At 41.0% G+C, this 20,810-nt stretch overlaps 1 protein-coding gene across 5 annotated transcripts in view; it reads right to left on the bottom strand.

Annotated features, from left to right (window-relative positions):
• The window catches only part of dscamb (Down syndrome cell adhesion molecule b), a 127,003-nt gene that overhangs the window by 90,311 nt on the left and 15,882 nt on the right, over positions 1-20,810 (bottom strand). For all 5 annotated transcript variants that reach the window (XM_037075398.1, XM_037075407.1, XM_037075413.1 and 2 more), the window contains exons 2-3: positions 16,680-16,997; positions 16,117-16,263 (exon numbers count right to left, since the gene is read on the bottom strand). In XM_037075398.1, the coding sequence (XP_036931293.1) occupies positions 16,117-16,263; positions 16,680-16,997 (465 nt within the window). The remainder of the gene's footprint in view (positions 1-16,116; positions 16,264-16,679; positions 16,998-20,810) is intronic.

The raw sequence follows: 20,810 nt of genomic DNA, 5'->3' as shown, positions 1-20,810 counted from the left end.
GATGTGGTGGAACTAAATTACAGTGCAAAACATCACATTTCTTTCACAAAACAAGTCAATAAAGGAAAAAAAATGCTAAGCAAGTCACACATTTTGGAGTTGTGGACATGGCAGCTCTGTGTATTATACAATATGGGGTCCATACACAGAGCATGCTGCTATTTCATGCTAGCTTTCAGCAGCTGTCTATTTCCATCCGATAGCACACTGGGAGAGGTATAAAACGCGGGCGCCAGGGCAGAGGAGGCTGAGCAAACAAACACGCCGAGAGGTGCGGCGAGAAAGGACAGATGTATTGAAAGCTGTGGAGCGATGTGTTTTTTCTTTATTGCTGTGCATACTGTCGGCAAGGAGAGAAGGGAAGACAGATATGCAGCAGAGAGAGAGAGAGAGAGAGAGAGAGAGAGAGAGAGAGAGGCGAGGTGTGTTTCACTAAGAATACAATCCTTTCATATGGGTGTTAACCAAAACAAGGCCAGATTGTATACTTATGGAAGTAAGTACGTACGGCAAGTACAGCCATGACAATACATACTGTATAGTACATTTCTCTTTTATCTTTTATCCATAATTAAATACTCCATCAGACCTTCAGCCCCATATTTCTGACTTAAAATTGGATGGTAAAGAAAAAAATAGTAGCTCAAACCCTCAAGTTATTTTTGGATAAACCAAATTTTCCAAACAGTTTGTTCTCATTAATGGTTTCTCGCCACATCTATTTGGGCTTGATTTTAAAGAACTCAGATTATGGGTTATCCTGGATTATGCAAAGGACCCTGTGCACAAATACTTATCAGTTTCATTTCTTTGTCCTCCCAATGATATTCATGCCAAATCCCACAGCGCCGTATCTTTGCTCACAGCTGGCAAGTGTAACTAAAGGATTATGCAAGCAGCTTCTACAAGCAAATAGATTTCTCCCTACTTCAGAGGAAACTGCTAGTTATACAGCGCCTATCTGTCCGCCAGGCATGCACAAAAACATGTCTCCCATTTTCTTTTCTTTTTTTCACTTGTTTTAACAGTGCATTTCTGAGTGAGATGGAGAGGAAAGAGGGGAACAAGAAACAGGACAATAAACAAAACAAGCACAGAACCAGGAGGTCTCACTCACTAACAGTGTAGTATGTAGTATGTATGGGCACAGACATTCTGTATCATTCAGCTGATTGTTCAGTACACGTCTTCACCTCCAAACTGACGTGCCGAAACAAGAACATCTGAACTGGATTTGTATTAAAGCACATGTTTGGACAAGACACTGCCACTACCTAAATAACCAGTAAACATGCAAGTAAGCTTCTGATGGACAAGAACTGATGACGGTCCACCCAGCATCCATCACTGATACCCCCCCCTCCCCCCCAAACACATGAGGTCACGCTTTGACTACTTCCTCTATGCAAATACTTCTGAAGGTCTCTTTCCCATATATGGTCCAGATCGAGCTTAGCCTATGATGGCACATTTCTGATTCTCCGCATGGCCTCCCTGCTGTACCTGAGGGAGATGTGTATTAATTAGCATTGATCTGGAGCAAGAAAACACAGAGCAGATTGGGACAGATCCAAGGCTATCACAGATACAGGAGCTTAGTTGAAATACAGCACAGAATACATTTACATTTTAGCCAGCTAACCGACAGCCACATCCAGAGAGATGCACCAGGAGTGCCACGGTAGGAACTAAAATGGCACTCAGTAGAGTCCCCTTTAATTCAATCAAATCTAATCCGAGAGCAAGCTCAATAGCCATGTATCTAAAATGAAACTACCCATAACTGCTTAACCATAATTTCAGCTCACCAGATCAAGGAATTGTACTCACTCAAGGATACCAGGCACCTAAATACAGATCACGATACATGCTTTATTCCCTGAGAAAATAACATAAATGTGGGAGAAAAAAAAACCCTATCTGACAATGTAAAAGACAGTGGGAAACAATACTCAGATCTGTCCATTTACTTGGATCCACACCAAAAGAAAACTGGGTCTATTCTGGGTTGAAATCCATCCTCTGTTTAAGTTTAGAGGAAATCAGCTCAGTAATTTGTGTGTAATTCTGCTGAAAATCAAACCAACCAACAAACAGACACAGATGATAACATAACCTCCCACACATGTTTTATGCAGTCATATATAAACACTGAGACATGCTGTCCTATTTGTTTCACAAATGATGAATTGTTTGACTTCTTTAAATATTCCAGTTACACTTCTATATCAATAGGTATGTTCAAGATTTCAGTCTCAATCTTCCTCTGTCTTCTTCTTACATTCTGTACCACAGTCCTTTGCTTCTAATATACTGCACATTACTCAGGGTCATAGTGCTGATCTAGGCTCCCTCACCTGGATCCTTTTGACCATTTTTCCTCTGTCAATGACCTGAAAGCCATAACCTTAATGTTTCTAGATCAGCAGTCCTAATCGCAGACCCAAGACGCATTCTGTCTCTTCTTGCTGAGCAGGCAAGGCCTCTTTGAGCCATTAGGCTCCAAACAGCTGTGAATGCCTTGTTATGCGCACAGCAGAGAGAGCTGGTAATATCTAATTCAGATAAAAAAAGAGGGTCCACGCGACATCTTTTTATGTGCGGCAAACTCAATTTAGGATTATTCCAGCCTCCTTCTCGTCACTCTTCCTGTCTGCATCTCAGCAAGGAGGCCTCATTTAAAGTCTCTTCTTCCACATGCATTTTGTGCCCACAATCAAATCCCCGCAGAAAGTTGTGACACAGCAGTTTTCATTGATAATCTCCAAACTTTTGTAATACAGTTTCATTAGAACCAAAACAGATTACTGGGGTGTCATTTTCCTTGATCTGATACTTCTCCATCTGTGACTTCTAAGATGATCATGCGCCTGAGAACATTTTAAACATCTTGAGCTAAAAAAACTGTCTGACTCTTCCTCGTTATACTGTACATTTGCTCATTTAGGCTTGCCTTGTGCTAAGCCAATATGTGCACAGTGTTATGTGAGAGTGTGACTCAGCAGATACTGTGCTGTGATAATAAGCCAGGGACAACAGCAGCGTTTTATTTTGTGACAGCAAAGATTTTTTGCATATGGCCAAAACTGTGATGAACTGATAAGCACTGAGACACAGTGATAAATAACAAGTAACATCAAGAACAGAAACCCACACCATCGTCAGACAGAGTGGAATTATCAAACCAAATATATTTGCAATTTTTCAAAAACATGTTATTACTACAATTCAAAGTGAAATGACTGTCTCTCTATATTTCAGTGTTTCCAGAGCCTCATCCATTGCTGATGGAATGATACAAATTTGCCTTTTAATCAAACCTGTATAGATCTGTCAATTAATCAGTTAGTTGACAGACAAAATTAACTGACTTTAATAGTCAAATAATCCTTTATCAAAGTTCCATCTGCCAGTTCCAGGCTCTCAAATGTCAGGTTTCGCTGCTTCACCTTGCCTTAAATTATATCAAACTGACTATATTGAATTTTTGTTGCTCGTAAAAAAACTGATTTCTTTTACTATTTTCTGAAATTTGGGGTAGACTAATCAAATAAATAACTGTTGGTGAAAGCGCTTAGCTTGCCATAGCCAAATTGGCTGGATAAGCATAAACTTTATATTGGTTAACAGTAAGTCTTTCTCAGTCACCTGCAAAAAAGTCTAAGAGGAATCTCATCTATACACAATTTCCATTGTTGAGAGAGAATAGACAGAGGAAGGAGAGAAAGAGAGAGAAATGGAGAGTTTGGCTGGAGAAACAGACAACAATTACACTTGCCCTAGGAGGCCGAGGGAACCTGACCACGTTGCTATGGAAACTCAAGTACAGCAGAAAGTAACAGGAAAATCAATTCAGATTGAGCTTATCTCTCCCTCTCCCGCTCTCGCTCCCTTCTCATTTCACAAGGGCTACAAAGCACGTTTCCTCTCTGAATCACATTTTAACTATTGCCGCACTGATGCAGCACTAATCACAACAAACACAATGATTTCTTTTTTCCTTTTCATTCCCCTTAAATGAAAAATGTGGATTACAGTAACCAGAAAAAGATGTCTTCAAACACCTCTGAAATTGTATGAAAGAAAGATGCGGGCACGAATGTGTTAGGACTGAACACAAATCACCCTCTGTCTCAGGCACACCATTCATTCTTGCTCTTTCTTTCCCTCTTCACTCGCTCCCTCAGAGGGGCAACAGCAGCTGTATGCAGGTGATAAGCGTGTGCAGCGATGGGCGCCCGGCTGTGATTGGCTGCCTCAACTCCTACGCTGATGTGAAGATTGCAGGCTGCGTCTGTCAAAAGGCCACTCTGCTCGTGGTTGTCACCTGCTGCAAGCGACAGTTGGGCTTGCCGCAAGTGACAGTTGGGCTAGCCACACTCTCAACACAAAGAGATTTAAATTGCTCCTCCTTTAATGTTTCTGCATGATGCATCCTCTTACATTTAAGAAGACAGGATGTAGGGTATTTTTAAATTATAATTTACAGCCTCATAATAGCATAATCATAAAAGAACAGAGAGAGTCAGGTGACAGGAAGTGACTCACCAATCCGGTCTCATTTTTTCACCACAGCCACTCAGCAACAGCCTGCAGGGAGTTTGGGTTTTGTTTGGATCTTAGTCGTTGACTGTAACAATGGCAAGGTGAGGTCAAAGACAGGCTGCAAGTATACTTAGTGTGTGTGTGTATGTGTGTGTGTGTGTGTGCGTGTGTGTGTGTGTGTGTGTATGTGTGTGTGTTCTCAAGGCAAGTGGAGAGAAAACGAGCCTTGAACAAAAATAATGATGCTTGATGCCTCATACATCAAGAAAGAGATAGAGGGTCACCTTGCAGTGAAGTCAGCTGGTCATTTGCTACTGAGGAAATCAATCTGGAGAGCGATTTGTCACAGAAATCACAAGAGAAGTCGACTGACACTGACATGATGAAGTATGACTGTGTAGTAATTCAATATTTCCTTATTACTTTATCTGTGATTATGTATACATTTATCACGCTCAATGTTAAAAAAAAATCTTATTAATGTCCTGACACCCAAATTATGATTCGGTAACCCTAGTCAGCTTTTCTTCCAATCCGGTCCTACAGTCAACCTGTATTCTCACTGTAATTTTTTTTTTTTTTTTGCCAACAAGAGCAGTCCTTGAAATTTTAATCCATCCTGATACAGTTCAGACCCACATCAGTACAATTCGGAGCACTCTTTTTGGTTGTGGAGCTGCAAGTCAATTAATCAATTAGTCAATTGAAAGAGAATAAATAGCCATTTTGTTCTTGTTTGAGATTCTTAAATGCAAGGATTCACAACCAAATCGCGAGAATAGATTCTAACATTTCTACAAGACCACAGCAAATTTAAAACTTTGGGTCGAATTTATATTTTTCAGCTAGTCACCACATTGTCCTTACATTATGCTCTGGTTGCTCAGCTACTTGATCAGGGTTGGGAAAACATAATTTGGCTGGTAGCAACAAACATGGCTGGAAGCTTCCTGAGGAAACGCCCGGTTTCATTGCCAATATGTCAATATGGTACATGACATGCAAATGACATGTATGAATAAGCATCTGTGGTTTGCAGAAACATTACCTGCTAACATTTTATCTTCGTGCCTAAACTGGGATTTGCTGCTTTTTTTGTCACAACAGAAATTAAATAAAGAGTCTTTGGGTTTTGGATTGTTGGTAAGAAGCCATTTGAAGATGTCACATTTTTGCCAATTTATAGTTTGAAAGATATATCAAAGGTTTTTGTTTCCAGAATAATTATATGATATGATAATTTTATAATTATCAGTAATACGAACAATAATTTCAAATTGTGAAATAGTACAAATAAACGGCCGCCACCACAATTCAGAATATTGTTTCCATGAAGACGGGGAGAAATGCTGAGAACCTGACTTTCAGTTTATAGCATGGTTCAAGCCTTCAAAACGATGGATCCCACATCTCCCATAATGCAACTCAACAGCCTGCCTGGTCAGCACCCATGGCTTTCAACTTCCACGGTTTCAATTTTTTATCCTCCTAAAACTGTTGTCACCAAACCCAAGCTGAGATAACCAACCAGGGAATCATTATATCATCATGTTTATGAATTACACACACTGGAAAACCCTCTTCAGAGTTTTCACCAGCTGAGTGAACGTTTTTGTGTAAAATCAGTACTTTACCATTTCAAGATCACGTTATGAGACAAATCTAAAATGCATAGATCCATAACATCCATGTTTTGTGATGAAAGCACTTGATTATATTTCCTCCTCTGATTGGTGTCCAGCAGGTGCCCTAAAACCATGATCATGTCTAATCAGTATTACAGATGCCCGGCAGGAGGGCACAGGCATCGAGGCTCTGTGTGAAAGTTTAAAGAGGCTCAAAGTGATTTACTGTATTTCTCCAGATTTACCACCCTGGGAGCAGAATAAGACCATGTATTAATCCTTGATTGGATGGAAAAAAAAATGGAGTGAAAAATCCCTATTAGGTCAGCGGAGTGATTTGAGTTATTAAGTGCCTTTTTACTCTAATCAGTCACTTTTAAGATGGGATCAGACACTGCTGCAATATGGGATGTGATTGAGCACACCATTTTGTCTCTGTTTCCCCCAGCGCTTCAGTTGGGAACATATGGGAGGGGTTCCTCAATGAACCACGCCACCTGTCACTGACACACGCAGACGGCGTGCAGGAACAGAGGGAGTTTGCACCTACACAGCCACGGTCTTCCAACAGCCAACATCCAGGAGAGTTTATAAACAGAAATTAATTGCTTGTTCCGGCTGTAATTAGCTCACACCATGCTTATTACTAATCTGTGTCTTGGCCTGATGCCAGGTGAGTTCTGGCCCAGCTCCAGTCCAGTTTCAACACAGTGTTGCTCTACAGTAATCCATAAGCTCTGGCAGGGTGGACCCGTTCCACTAACTGGGCTTTCCTCAACTGTAAACACATATCTTTAACTTTCTGACATCATATTAACCTCTTCTATTCATGTAATGCATTGTCTATAAATTCATAGCCCTAATTTTCCCTTTGTAATTTGTTGATTTCATAACAAAATTGTCCATAGGAAAGTTAAACTCGATGTAGTGTTGACATTCTGCACTTTTCAAATGTAAGAGCCACGTGCAGACACCCCGATTGTACAAAACAAATGCAGGACATTACTGTAAACCAGATTCCAGCACTGTACTGACAGCACACTCAACCAAGACAGCGCTTATTTAGTCTTCTGTCTTCAATCCAAGTCGAAATACAAAGGGGCATCCCCATCACAGAAAGCCAAATTGCCTATTAAAGATGAGAGCGTGTTCAGTCTCCCAGAGCGCCCAGCCATCACCACCCTAATCATTCCCTGCCTAAACAGCCTAATGGCTGCCATATTGCTACTGTTTATTAGTAAACACTGATGGAAGAGTGCCCGCTTCAACAGTTGTTGATTTTGTCTATCCGTATGGAGTATCAGCTGGGAATCGCAGCCACCGTGCCAGAACGCTGTCTGCTGTTCAGTCTCCCGTCACTAAACAGATTGCTTTATTGTTTTATGTGCATAGTGATTAGGATGTCAGTAGATGGCATAATATAACACATAAACCTGAGATAAAGCGTTAAACAAATTTGAGTGCTGAGAACAGCCTCTCTTCGGGTATTTAAACTTCACTAGATTGTTCCACTGATTTATTATAAAAGAGAATGTGAAAGCAAGGAAGCATTCAAAGGCTCATTGTGTTCTGGCATAAAATTACAAGTCTGTGCCGCAGCCTGTGATCTAGAAGGACACTCCGAAGATGACCTTAGGTTTAAGATGCTTTTGGGAAGCCCGCTCCAAGATCGATTTCCCTCCATCTCTGTCTCAGTAACCCTTCTATCGATCCTTATCAAATATGTATCACGTCCTCAAGCCTTCACCACAGCTAAGATGGAGACTTCAAAGAGCTCAGAGAGAAAGAGGAGGGCTATGTTTCTTTCTTTCCAAATGGCAAATCTCACAGCAGGGGGAAGATGTGAAACCAAAATAATAATGTTAAGAAAATGGTATAAATGTGAGCCATACCACAACATATGATAAAATGAAAATGTAATCTCAGCTATTTCAAAGGCTTTTGAAATAACACTGAACGAAAGCTATCCTGAAGCGAGCCTTACAAAAGACAGTGGGTTTAGTCTTTTACAAAAGGCAACAGAGAGACACGCTGTGCACACAATACATGTAGAAAACACCCCCCAACTGTCTCTGCTCAAACCTCACTTCTTACTAAAAGGGTCTTGTCTTGTCCTCTTCCAATTCCCCAAACTCCCCTTCACACAGTGCTTGTATGTTGCAAATGCACAAAATGCATCCTTCAGCTCATGTTCCCATAATTCTCTGTGGCAGCAGCATGATTAATGCACACAACTATTGATTTTTTTTTCTTTGCTCTTTTTTTCTTTCTTTCGGGAGAGTGCCCATTCCGACCCCCACCCCCAACCCAAACACCTCCTACTTGGTCATATCACTCTTTGTACCCTGTCACTCACACATACCTTGAATATATATATCAATGAAAAAAAATGTGTGATTACAGCACGTTTACACACACGCTGTACAAACAATAAACACCCCCACCTTCCTCAGCTTTCACGCAGCTGTGTGTGAGTGGACAGGGAAAAGGGGTGCAGTGAAAGACAAGGGTCAGCATTTCACTAACTGCTGATCTGTGTGGGAGGAGGAGCGGAGAGGGCAAAATGATAGGCTGCGTTGTTTTCATAGGGTTTCACTGCAGGATGGGTGGAGTAGTGTGCAGAAACCATCCAGGCACCCACATACACTCAGATGCATATGTGTATTGTATATTTGCATGCATGTACATGTACACTATCTAGATCTTCCTCTGAATTGCTAAGAGGCAACTCCAGCTCCTGAACAAAAGGATCATCAAACCACGTTTACGTGGGGAGAGAGCAGAAATCTGGCAAGAGATGTAGAACAAGAGGCAGACATGGTGTGAAGGAATAGGAAAGTGGGATAAAGACAGTGGGAAAAGATCATGTGGCTAATGTGACGCAGTCCATTGTTTACCAAAGAAAAAGCCTCGCCCACTCTCCTCCTCTCCACCTTGCAAATCTCCTCCTTCTCAGGCTCTAGTTTCCCCAACCCTCGTCTCACTTCCTTCCTTCTAAGCAGCCATCTCCTCCTCTACATTTTTTTGCATCTTCTTCCCTCGCAAGCTCATTTCTACCACTGTGCCCTCCTTTCAAGGTTGGCCTGACTTTGGGCGTGTTGAATTTACAGCCCTGTCTCCGCTTGCCTCTCAGTGCCCTCACTGTCAATCTCAGTGAAAGATGGAGGTGGTGGCACATCACTGGCATGATAAATTCCTGCTGAGCAGTGATCCTGTAAACCAAACACCTACAGTAGCCCCTTTGAAGACATCCTTAACATTCAAGCGACTGAGCTGGTGGCTGGTTAAGACTGTGATTCTATTAGCAAGCAAACTGTTTAATTAGCCTCTATAAGCACTCACAAGAACCCATGAGAGAGGAGTGAGCAGAATGCGTGAGTGAAGAAGCACTTTCATCGCTTAAATGCTAAACGCACAGCTGGGAAGCAGCCGACACGAATGTGACCAAGAAATATTACTGTAGATTTTTTTTCTTTTTTCCTTTACTGATGCCGTGAGTATTTGAGGGACTTATTTGCATAAAGCAAATTAAAAAAACAGCATTTTCCACGCAGGAGGAAATTGACTGGGGTGCTGTGCCAAGCAGGTTATGTAATGAGATGAGAAGAGAGGAGAGAAGGCCGATAGTCAAGACCAGTGGAGGAGGATGTAAAGAATGGGAGGACGGAGGAGATAGGAGAGGGGAAGAAGGGTAGAGAATAAAAGGAAACAGAAGAAAAGCAAAAGGTGAGAAGGAAAAGTGAGAGGAGAGGAGAAGATGCACTGACCGATCTCTCAGACAGTTACTCTGTATTGTTTCCAGTGTGAGTGCAACATAAACAATGGCGATAGCTATTTAAAAAACTGTTTAAAAACATAATCTGTATTTCTAAATCTCTGATTTTAGCTGAAGGAATAAATCCAAAACAAGATAAATCTAAATACGGATGCAAAAGAGAATTCCAGAAAGCTGTCTGATGGTATTGTCCCATGATTCGTTTCAACTGGACTGGTGCTGGTATCAAATATTTGCACGATGTCTACACTTATAGAACAATAATAAAATGGACGCAAATGTTGACACATACACAAAAAGCTCTGGGAGCAGCACTGTGTGTCTCATTTGCTACAGAGATTATGTTGACTCCACACTAATGTTGCTTCTACATCCGAAGAAGGTTAGAGAAGTCAACAAGAACTCACTGTGTAGGGAATATACACACAATTGTACACACTAGGTACAGAGGCTAATAATCTCCACAACTCCAAGAAGACAGATTACAAGGACTCAAACAGCCTAAATGTTACTGCAAGTCAATACAGAATTCATGCTCAAATTGCATGCTTCTTAAAAGAGGGCCAAGGTCTCAGACACATGTTGTCTACAGCTTATTCCATATCTAAACACAGGTTTTGTTGAAGCCCTTCTTCTTTGAGACCAAGGCCGCCCGGCACATTGCACTGCCTCATTTGATGATGAATGATGAGAGACAAAAGGTGATGAGAGATGATGAGGTGGAGATGGACAAAACAAAACCATCCAATGCCATCCCTTTTTCAAAAGCATAACCACTTGACATGCAAAAGAAACTAAAGCAGACACAAGCATGTGCACACTTCATGTGACACCAACACCAATAGCAACACATGCATTTACATAAAGGTCCACCATATAAAATCCTGGCAACAACACAGCAGGGCACAGCTCAACTCCTCCCCACTCCGATCTACTTTCATCTCTCGATTAGCCCCCTGGGAAGGGGGTCAAGAGACACAAATGTCGGAGTAACAGATCGCTACCTCAGCTCTTGCAGCTCGATACTAAGGCTGGGACGATGCTTCGTCATAGTCGACAACATAAATTCGTTGACATAAATAATTTGCGTCGACAAGTCGTCCCAAACAACCAAGGGGGAAGGCCAATATCCGGAAGTGGTAGGACCCATGGAGGCTGAGAATATCAACCCCTCACTAGCTCCATTGAATGCACATTCATTTGGGATTTTTTGAAATCCAATAACTTAACATAACATGTATCCTGTGTCAACAGCTTCTGTATTTTCTACATAAACAATACAAGGCCTGTAAGAACATTTTTTTGCATGTCCAGTTGTATGGAAGCTAACACTAACATAATTGTGCCTGCGTTTTTCTGTCACACAGTAGGGAAATAACCATACTGTTCGGACAAGACACTAACATACAATCTGAAAAGAAAGCCAACGGTCAAGGTATGTTGAGCAAACTTACCAGAACAAAATGCTTCTCTGAGGTTTCTGATCATTTATATCGGAATGTCCACAAAACAACATTTGAACAGTCCTTTATAGATTTCGAGGACACATCTACCAGGCGAGCTACAGTGTTGGGGTTTGCTGGTTGACGTAGCCACACCAATTTCGAGTCTGCGCATTATAGCGGAGGCCAACAGAAAAAACGTTCAAACTTGTGTCCGCGCCCTCCCATTGAAATCATCGGAGTCTGTTCATCCATTTCTTTTAGGTCTATGCAAACAACTAGGCTACTAGATTAACTCTCGTCCCACTCCAGTCCAGTCATGGCGGTAATGCACCATAACGCTAGTCGCCAATCGCTGTAGACTCCATTGTTTAAAACGGAGGAAGAAGAATTTAATCAACAACAATGGCGGTAGCATGCAGCAACAGCAGCACGAGCACTCTGGAGCGACAAATAGCAAAAAAATCATGCACACAGTCTTCAAAAGTGTGGGAATTTTTGCTGTTAAAGAAATGTTTAATAAATATTGAAATGTTAACAAAAAATGTTTTGACATCGATATTGTGTGAATAGTTACATTGATCAAGTAATGTGAAATAATCAGTGACTAATTAATTATTAGATTTATCAAAACAATTTATAGTTACAAAAAATAATCGCTACATTAAACATTTGAAAAATAATCGTTTGGGACAGCTCTACTTGATACAGTTCTTTGATGTAATTTTAGACACGGATATTCAAAATGTTGGAATAAAGCACCAAAGACCCCTGGAACATATCTAAAAATGCCAAACACCCAGAGGAAGATCGCCCAAATGGCTAAATCTGCCAAAACCCAGAGACGTTCAGTCGCCCCAAACTAACCAAGCTAGCACTGCCACCACTTCTGTGTCAAGTGGAGACTGACAGCTTGGTAGTAGGCATCACTGCTGAGGTAAACCGAGGTGTTGAAGCCTCATTTGACAAGAAGATCAACCCTGTTCCTGAGTTTCTAGAAAACCTTGGACGGTGTAATATTTGCATCACTACCCGAAGGCAGCAAGGGCACTAACCCTATCTCCTTTTTTAAAATCCAGCTGCTGGAGCTGCTGCAAGTTAGCGTCAAAGGCGGAGCTGTTAAACTAGACCTCTGCCACCGGGCTCCCATCCGCCACCCCTCTCTTGGACAGTGGACCCTCACTGTCACCATCAAGGTCCAAGTCCACAACTTCCAAGATATAGACCAGATCATACAAGCAGCAAGGAAAGTGCAAGCTTTATTGTACAACAGAGCTTCAATCACTTTTGACAATTTCTACACAGCTGTAAAGAAGCAGCAAGATTTCTACTAGGTTAAACAGCAGCTTAAGGAGAGAGGAATCGTCTTTGCCATTCTGTATTCAGCCGTACTCAGGATTAGATACGACTGGCAGGAGAGATTCTTCAAACAACCTAAGGATGTTGCGGCTTTCCTGGAGGGAGTCACGCAGCCCCTGGGAACCCCCACCCAGATCCCGGAGGACTAAGGATATCTTTTCATGTTTTGCCTTAGAGTCAACGTGAGACCTGGACTGTAACGCTAGGTGCCAGTGAGCCTAAAGTTTAGATTTTTGTTGCTGGATTGCTGCTCATGTGTTCTTGGATGGACTACAATGTTTATTTTGCTAACGCACTTATGAGGAGATGTTTGGGACTCTAAGCTCTGCTCAGTGTAAAACAGTGTGTCTGGGTTCGCTGCTGACCCAAATGTTATATTGTTTTCTATTTCACATTTTCTTAGTTTAAGATATCTTACTTTATTGGGTGCAAAACTGTGTCATTTATAGAGCTCAGGCGCTAGTTGAGATATGTTCCCAAGTAATGTATTTTCATAATATGTAAGAAAAAGAAAAAAAAAAGAAAGAAAGAAAGCTGGCCTAGCACCTTCCCCTTAAGGTAGAGTAGCTCACACCCCAATCTGTACTCTGTGTACATGTTATTTCTGTTTTTTGTTTGTTTGTTTGTTTGTCTATCTGCTTCTTATCTATTTTTTGTTGTGTTTAGCTGCCTGTTTTCACCTTGAATTGTTTTGGTGCTGTACTTGTGTGTCCGTTTTTTGTGTTATATGTGCTTTGCGAAACTTGTTCAATAAAAAAAAAGTTTGAAAAAAAAAAGAAGAGTACAAGATCTCAGAGACATGTTGTTTGAAACTTATTCCATATCCAAGTACAGGTTTTGTTGAAGCTCTCCTTTGCGTTCAAGGCTGCCCAGCTCATTACGCTGCCTCATTTCATGAATGATGAGAGACAAAAGGCAGGTAGATGGAAAAACAAAACCATCCAAGCTCCATCCTTTTTTAAATGCATGGCCACTTGACACACAAAATAAACTAAAGCAGACATAAGCATGTGCACACTTCATGTGACACCAACAACAATCTACATATGTATTTAAATAAAGGTGCACCATATAAAATCCTGGCAACAACACAGTAGGACACAGCTCAACTCCCCCCTACCCAGCTTTCTCTCCTTTTTTCCCCCCCTTTCATCTCTCTATTAGGTCCGTCAATTGTTTATCAAAAGAAGCGAAGAGGCGATCGGAGCCGGCATTTGAAAGCTTGTGCTGCGTGATGAATTTTAAAATTCATGACGGGTTAATGGTATGTTAGTGGCAACATTAGGACCCGGCGAGCTTGCGTCATGCTCATTCACATTGAAAACAGGCCGCTTCAAATGACTACTAAGCAGTCCTCATTCTGAGAGGTAATTCATATTGTAATTAACTTTTCAATCACAGCTGATTAATTAAGACAGGCCCTGGTCTGTAATTATGCATCTATTTTTGACCCTAATGCGAATGAGTGGATATTCAAAGATTTTCAGCAGCCAGTTTCCTCTCAACGCAAAAGTTACGGATCTTAAAAAGCAAATTTTAACCTGAAGGTATTAAACAGTGGACAAATAATCAGTGGTGATCAAGTGTTAAGATGGTCGAGAGCATCTAAACTGAAGATCTGGCAGTGACACTGCTCACCTAATTTCATCATCCCAGTTACTTTGTGTCTCTACAAACAGAAATATCTCAATTGTTCTTCCTCACATTCTGATGAACAATGTGAGGGTAGGGAAGTGCGCTTGATGTTACCGTTCCCAACAAAAAACCTGAGATTAATAATTCAGCGCGGCTGTGGGATAGTTTTATTTTGTGTCCACTGAGACCAAGTCTTCTTTCATGAAAAATGTAAGAAAAAATAAAGAAAAAAAAAGAAAAGCTGGGCTGGAGAAGGAGTTGGAAATCTAGCCTGGGTCAAACTGCACCCGGTTGCTGATGTCAAGTCCTGTTGCTATCCTTATGGTCGCCAGCTCACGCACAAACACACATCTTTCTAACCCCCACTCCTTGAGTAAACACGTCCTCTCCATAACAGTGTGAGGTGAATCCGCTCATGCATCAGAATCGACCATCAAATATTTATCATGAAGCAGCAGTGATTTTGACAGTGTGCTCATGCTTTTGACAGCACTCGCCTGCTGCAATACTTATTGGAGTAAACACGGACAATCCAATATCGTTGTTCTTTTGAACACTTGCAAAATAACTCAAAAGAACACAGAGCGTACAATACAATCCATCAAAACTTCAAAGCATATTCTATAGGCTTTCAGACCTGCTGTAAGGAAATACATCATTGTGGATGGGACAATAAGAGCTGATTTAGGAAATGACTGTAAAAGATAGTTTTTTTCAAAATAGAAGCATGACACAGGAATGCATAATTCACAGTCCATGCATAAGGAGATGGCTTCGTCCTTACCCAGACCAACAGCCTTTGCTTTTGATAAACATAAACTGTAGGGAGATACATAAAAGCATTTTATTCTCATAATGGACACTTTTTTAGCCTAAGTCAAGACAAACATCCCTGGACCATGTCTACATGAATTTCAATCACAGAACGTAATTGTATCTGCACGCTGCGTATTGGCCCGCACTCTGTGACATTGGGCAACGTCTTCAACCAGCACCTCACAGCAAGTAACTCAAGTAACCTCGAGTAAGCAAGTTGCTGGCATGGATCAGAAGACACATCTTCATGCTTGAGCAGACGCATTTAAAATGCCACCAAAACACCGTCCCAGATTCTGCCCTCAGTCAAATGACATCAAGTGCTCACTTACAGGTCCCTGAACGCCCCAGTATGAAGCGAAATCAGCCAGCGGGCAGTACATGGAGCAATCAGGAGATAAGCATCCCATTTAACTTGAGTAAAAACCCAACCCGCAGAACGTTCTGGTGTCTTGCGTTATCGTGCTGTGACACTGGATTCAAACAAGGAGGGTAACTAGGTCAATGATGCTCTGTAAACTGTTCCACTTTACCCCTTGCTGGACTCAAAATGGAGTTTGCTGAGGTGGAGTGTGCATAGGAGAGAGAAGCTCAGTGATTCAATGTGACAGTTATCAACATCCTCTGGCTAGTGAGAGGCCAGTGCTGAGCAGAGCCGCAGAGCCCTGGTAATGGCAGACTACGACAGTAAACAGGTAAGAAGATGACTCACGGTGAAACAGAACATAGTGTCCAAAGAGCGCGGAGCGGAACAAGGAGGGGGGCTGGGATAAACAGCCAAAAGAAAGCAACACACCACTCCTCCTCCATCCCACATATTTGTATTTAAATAAAACATCTTGTTAAAAGTTACAAACATGCTCATTTTAACATTTAACACTGGCAATACACTATACGAAGTATTTTAAGTATGACTTACCTGAGCTGAGTGAAACAGTGTCTTTCTCCCATGATACAACAGTGACGTAGGCCTCGACAGAAGCAGGGATAATGCACTTGAAGACGGCTACGCTGCCTCTCATAGCCTTCTGGTCAGCCACTCTGACTGTGTAGGGTTCCCGTGAGACTATAGAACAAGAAAAAAACATAAATACATGTCAAGTCTCATCATCAAGAGACAAGCTGAGTCATTATATACTTCAGTTTAATTTTTGGAGGCAGGGTGAGTCCAGATTGAGACCCAGGATCAAGCTCTGATTTGTTGAACTAGAACCCCCCTGAAGTGGCTTAAATTGGTAATTTAGCAGGATCGTGCTAAGGCTATACAGTACAAATGTCACATCATCATGATTATCTTTAACTGTTTTTCAGTGAAAATTAAAATTGTGATGCAAAAATTATCATTACTACTAACTGCAGATTATACGGCAATCACGATATCTGTCAAATTAATCACAATATGATTTTTATATTTTCCAGACCTAAATCATGTATTGATTGATAAGACAGAGAACTACACAACGCCCTCCTCTGTGGACTCACCAGCTTTGATGTGGACATCCTGACTCCGTATCTTGCCAGAAGGGTTCTCGGCAGTGCAGTAGTACGTGTTGTCATGGATCAGCTTGCTGAAGCTGGATGGCAGGAAGTTGAAGATCTGGAGGGTTCCATTGGGGTGGACGTGACGGATGCCGGGGACATCGTAGATCTCCTCGCCGGTCGCCAGATACCAGCGCAGCGAGGCAGGCGGCGCGCCCCCAGCAGGACAGGGCACCGAGGTCCCTGTGGTGCTGGCAAATACTACCTCTTGCAAAGATGCATTGACAAAGTATAAGCTGGAATGTAGGTCCTCACTGAAAACTGCAAGAGAGGAAACATAGGAGGTTTACAGTTAAAACCATTTAGTGTATTTGCATAATTTTCACTATGTCATCTTAAATGTAATCTGGATCAGAGACCTTAAAATGAGGAAAACATCTGCCAAAAATGTATATCCCTCTTTGTTATTATTTGTTCTTTTGGTATTTAAGTATGAAAATGTTAATTTAAAATCTAAGAAATTAGAAAGCAGAAATCAGTATCCCCGTGGAGTCTTTCACTTCAGTGTGCTTCTATTTATGGAACATGATCAGTAGTTTTAGATTCATCAATGTATTCCCATCCCAGGGACGACGGGAACATTAAATTAACATAAACTACTATCAATTATGAAGTAAGGTCAGTTGCCACGAGCTTTAATTCAAGCCCATATCACAGTAAAGAGAGTGGAATTAAATGCAGTTTGCACGGGATCATTCTCTAGAGAAAAGGGGGGTAATAAATGTCAACGTTGGACCAATTAACTCTGTAGTAATCTACAACTGACTTTAAATGCAGACCACCCATGTTTGCAATGCCGGGTTCTGTATCTGAGAGAGTCTGTATGTGTTTTTGTATTCCAGGCAAAAATACTTGTAATGTACAGTATCTGTGTGTGTATCTCTCTTGCCATCTCAGCCTGGTGACGAGCCCAGAGGCTGTGCACTAAGTGGCTTACAGTGGCACTGGCAGCTGGCTCGGACCCTCCCCGGGGAGAAAACATTTTAGCACTTCATAAATTCCTAACAAGGTTTCAAATTGCAGACGTTTCCATCCTTTTCTCTGCTCCAGCAGCTCTCCACCAGCAATGAGACACTCCGATGACCTGTTCACGTACACATGCACATCCACATAACACTCATTTGCTGTTGCAAATTAGAAATACTTTTTCAAAATTATCAGCACAGTAAAGAACAATAGTGCAGCATTTTCTTTTTATGAGAATTTGTTGACATATCGGAAATCCCGACATTTGCCTCATATCTGAAATGCAGCAACTCTCTTCTGTGTTACAGAAACTGGCGATACGTTCCAATAATGTGGTATTACTGTGGGGTGTCTTCATCCACATCAACAGGGATAAACAAAGAGGGACATGTCCACTAACTAATGTCTGGGTCAATGCATAATTATGCTGTAAAAGATTAATGATGGCTATGAAACCAAATTACACAAAATATTTTTATATTGTTTTCATTAGGATTCTTTTTCTGCACCCAAATTTTTATTAGCAGGTGTCACCAAACTCCATGTCGTAATATGAATGAGAGAGATAGACTGCAAGTTTCCCCGTCCTGACAGATGCAACTAAACTATAAATGCAAAGTCCCGAAGACAGGTCTAATCTGCCAAATAAGTGGAAACACCTGTGTGGATTTACCATGGTATCACTGGGGCTTAAAAGGATTTATTTTTCACTTAATCACTTAATATTTCTTCGGAAGGGGGAAAAACTCAAGACGGATGTGTGGACATTATCTCAGGATGTTCCCCTGTGGCTTTGGCTGCAGTGCTGGAAACTAACAAAGTAGGCTCCATTTACTCAAGTTACAGTATCATTTTGAATACATTTTGGAAAACTTTGTGCCTTTTTGTGCCTCTTCTCCATGACAGGAGAAAAATATTATGGGCAAACTCAGCTAAAATTAGCTGCACCTGGACAATCTGCACTATTAAATGCTCTGTGAGCTTTAAAAACATTGTTTATAAAATAATATAACCTCTGTAAGGAGTAATTCAGCATAATAATAACGTTTCGTTGACAGAAAACGTTAGTTTACTTGGAAATACTTAAGCACATTAGGCTAAGTTACATTTTACTGATAATACTTATTTTCATTGTGGTAGTACATTTACCTAACCTACTTCAGCCATTGGGCTACAGTTAGCTTGACCTAGCAAACGGAGCTAATCCAATAAGTGGCTAACGTTCGGTAACTGGCTAGCATAAACGTTAGCATCAGCCACATTATAGGTCAAAAACAGAAAATGTGCGTACATTTTACCTGTGTTTACTGTCTCAGGTGTTTGCAATATTTTATAATACATCAGCTAATTGAAGGAAGAAACAAACCTGTGGCTTCCTTTTCTTTCTGTGAGCTAGCAGCTTCTGACAGGGGGGACGTTTAACTGAGAACACCTGCGTGTCTGTCCCTGGTCTAAAACTCCCCGTGACGCAGTTATTAACATACAGCTAAATAATGTGATGGACTGATGACTACTGTTTTTAAAATGTGTAAATCGCGCATACTGAAACGTTGCAAAAATAAAAATGCAGCCTTCGGTTCAGCTTGTATCACAGGTGAGGACTAACTGATGATGCTTAACTGTCATCATCACACTTTGCTGTTAAAGCTGATACTTGAATGCAGTTAAGAAAAAAGACGAAGAAGTACACTGCTGAAGTGTGATCACTTCCTTCAGCTAGTCAGCTGTGATGTGGCTGTAAGGCAGCCTACAAGTACAAAAATCCATCTATTTGTGTACCTGCCTATGCTGTGTGTCCATGTGTGTCTGCACATTTCATTTGTAAATGCTAAGAAATCACATCCCTGTTTGTTTCACCCCTCTGTGAAATCTGCTCTGCACATATTTCTATGCTTTTTTCAGAGGTTCAGTTTCTACATAGGATACTGTGAAAGGCGTGTAATGTTTATAAGCAAGTCTGAATGCATTTTTTTCCCACCATTATACCAGAAAAACTGTATATTTGCCAGGACACTCTTGTAAAAGAGATGTTTAATCTCAGTGATTCTTTTCCTGGTTAATTAAAAGTTAAATTAAAAAAACATATTGTATGTATGTACGTATGATCTATCTATCTGGTTTCCACTACCGTTCTGTCTACAGATTGATAAGTTCAGTTGTCGTGTGAATGACTCTCTAAAAAACTGAACATTTTCATCCATGATTTTATCCTGAATTTGGTTGAACTGAATCTAATCCTCGTGGCAATGACTCTTAGGGGCAATACGTTTGTGTTTTGACAACCAAATATACAAGGTAGATCGTGTGAACTTCACAGAGCATATTGCATATGAACCACACTGGCCCTGAAAAACACTTGACTCAAAAATAAAAATTAAAAAAAAATCAAATTCAAAGAAGTATATATGCTCCCCGCAGAGGAAACTTTTGTATCCACCTTTTGTATCCACAGTCTCTTACATCAAAAAAGTTTAAGCCAATTTGAATCTTTTAAAGTGCGGTGGGATAGGGTGCTGGGTTCTCAGTGGGTCTGTGGCACCGGCCCAGATGAAAATAATACATCAAAGTCATATTAAATTCTGATTCATTCTCTTTTTTCCAGCTGGCACAGGGAGTATCAATCTTCTCGGTGCTCTGTTGATAATACAGACTGGAGCCATGAGGGGACTGTTCATCGACGGTGCTCAAGGTTAGTGAGAAGGGGACGACAATTTGAAATCACTAGTGTCTGTATATCCAAACACACAGCCTTTACTGGTGTACACTCAGCCAACATCTTCTTTGTGGATGAAATGTCAAATGTGCTTGTGATTATATTGAAGACTCTGATTTGATGATATCCTCATATGGAAAGGATTTTGGGAGGTAAGTGAAGACTAAGACTATTCTTAATTTTTTTAAAAAAAGGAATAAAAAAAGGAATTCAATAAGAAAAAAAAAATCCAGCGACAGACACAACTGGCACACATCAAAGTTTTCAGCAAATACAATTTGGGTACTTTGTTAATTGATACTTTGAACATCACGGCGCCACAATAGCAAATGGCTGGAGAGAAGTAGATCAAAGAAGTGTGTGGTTGCTTGCAAAGCTTTCATTCTGTGCAAGCA

Source organism: Acanthopagrus latus, chromosome 2 (assembly GCF_904848185.1).
Source record: "Acanthopagrus latus isolate v.2019 chromosome 2, fAcaLat1.1, whole genome shotgun sequence".
Taxonomy (NCBI): Eukaryota; Metazoa; Chordata; class Actinopteri; order Spariformes; family Sparidae; genus Acanthopagrus; species Acanthopagrus latus.
Note: the sequence above shows the minus strand (reverse complement) of the source record. Positions and strands in the feature narration are given on the sequence as shown.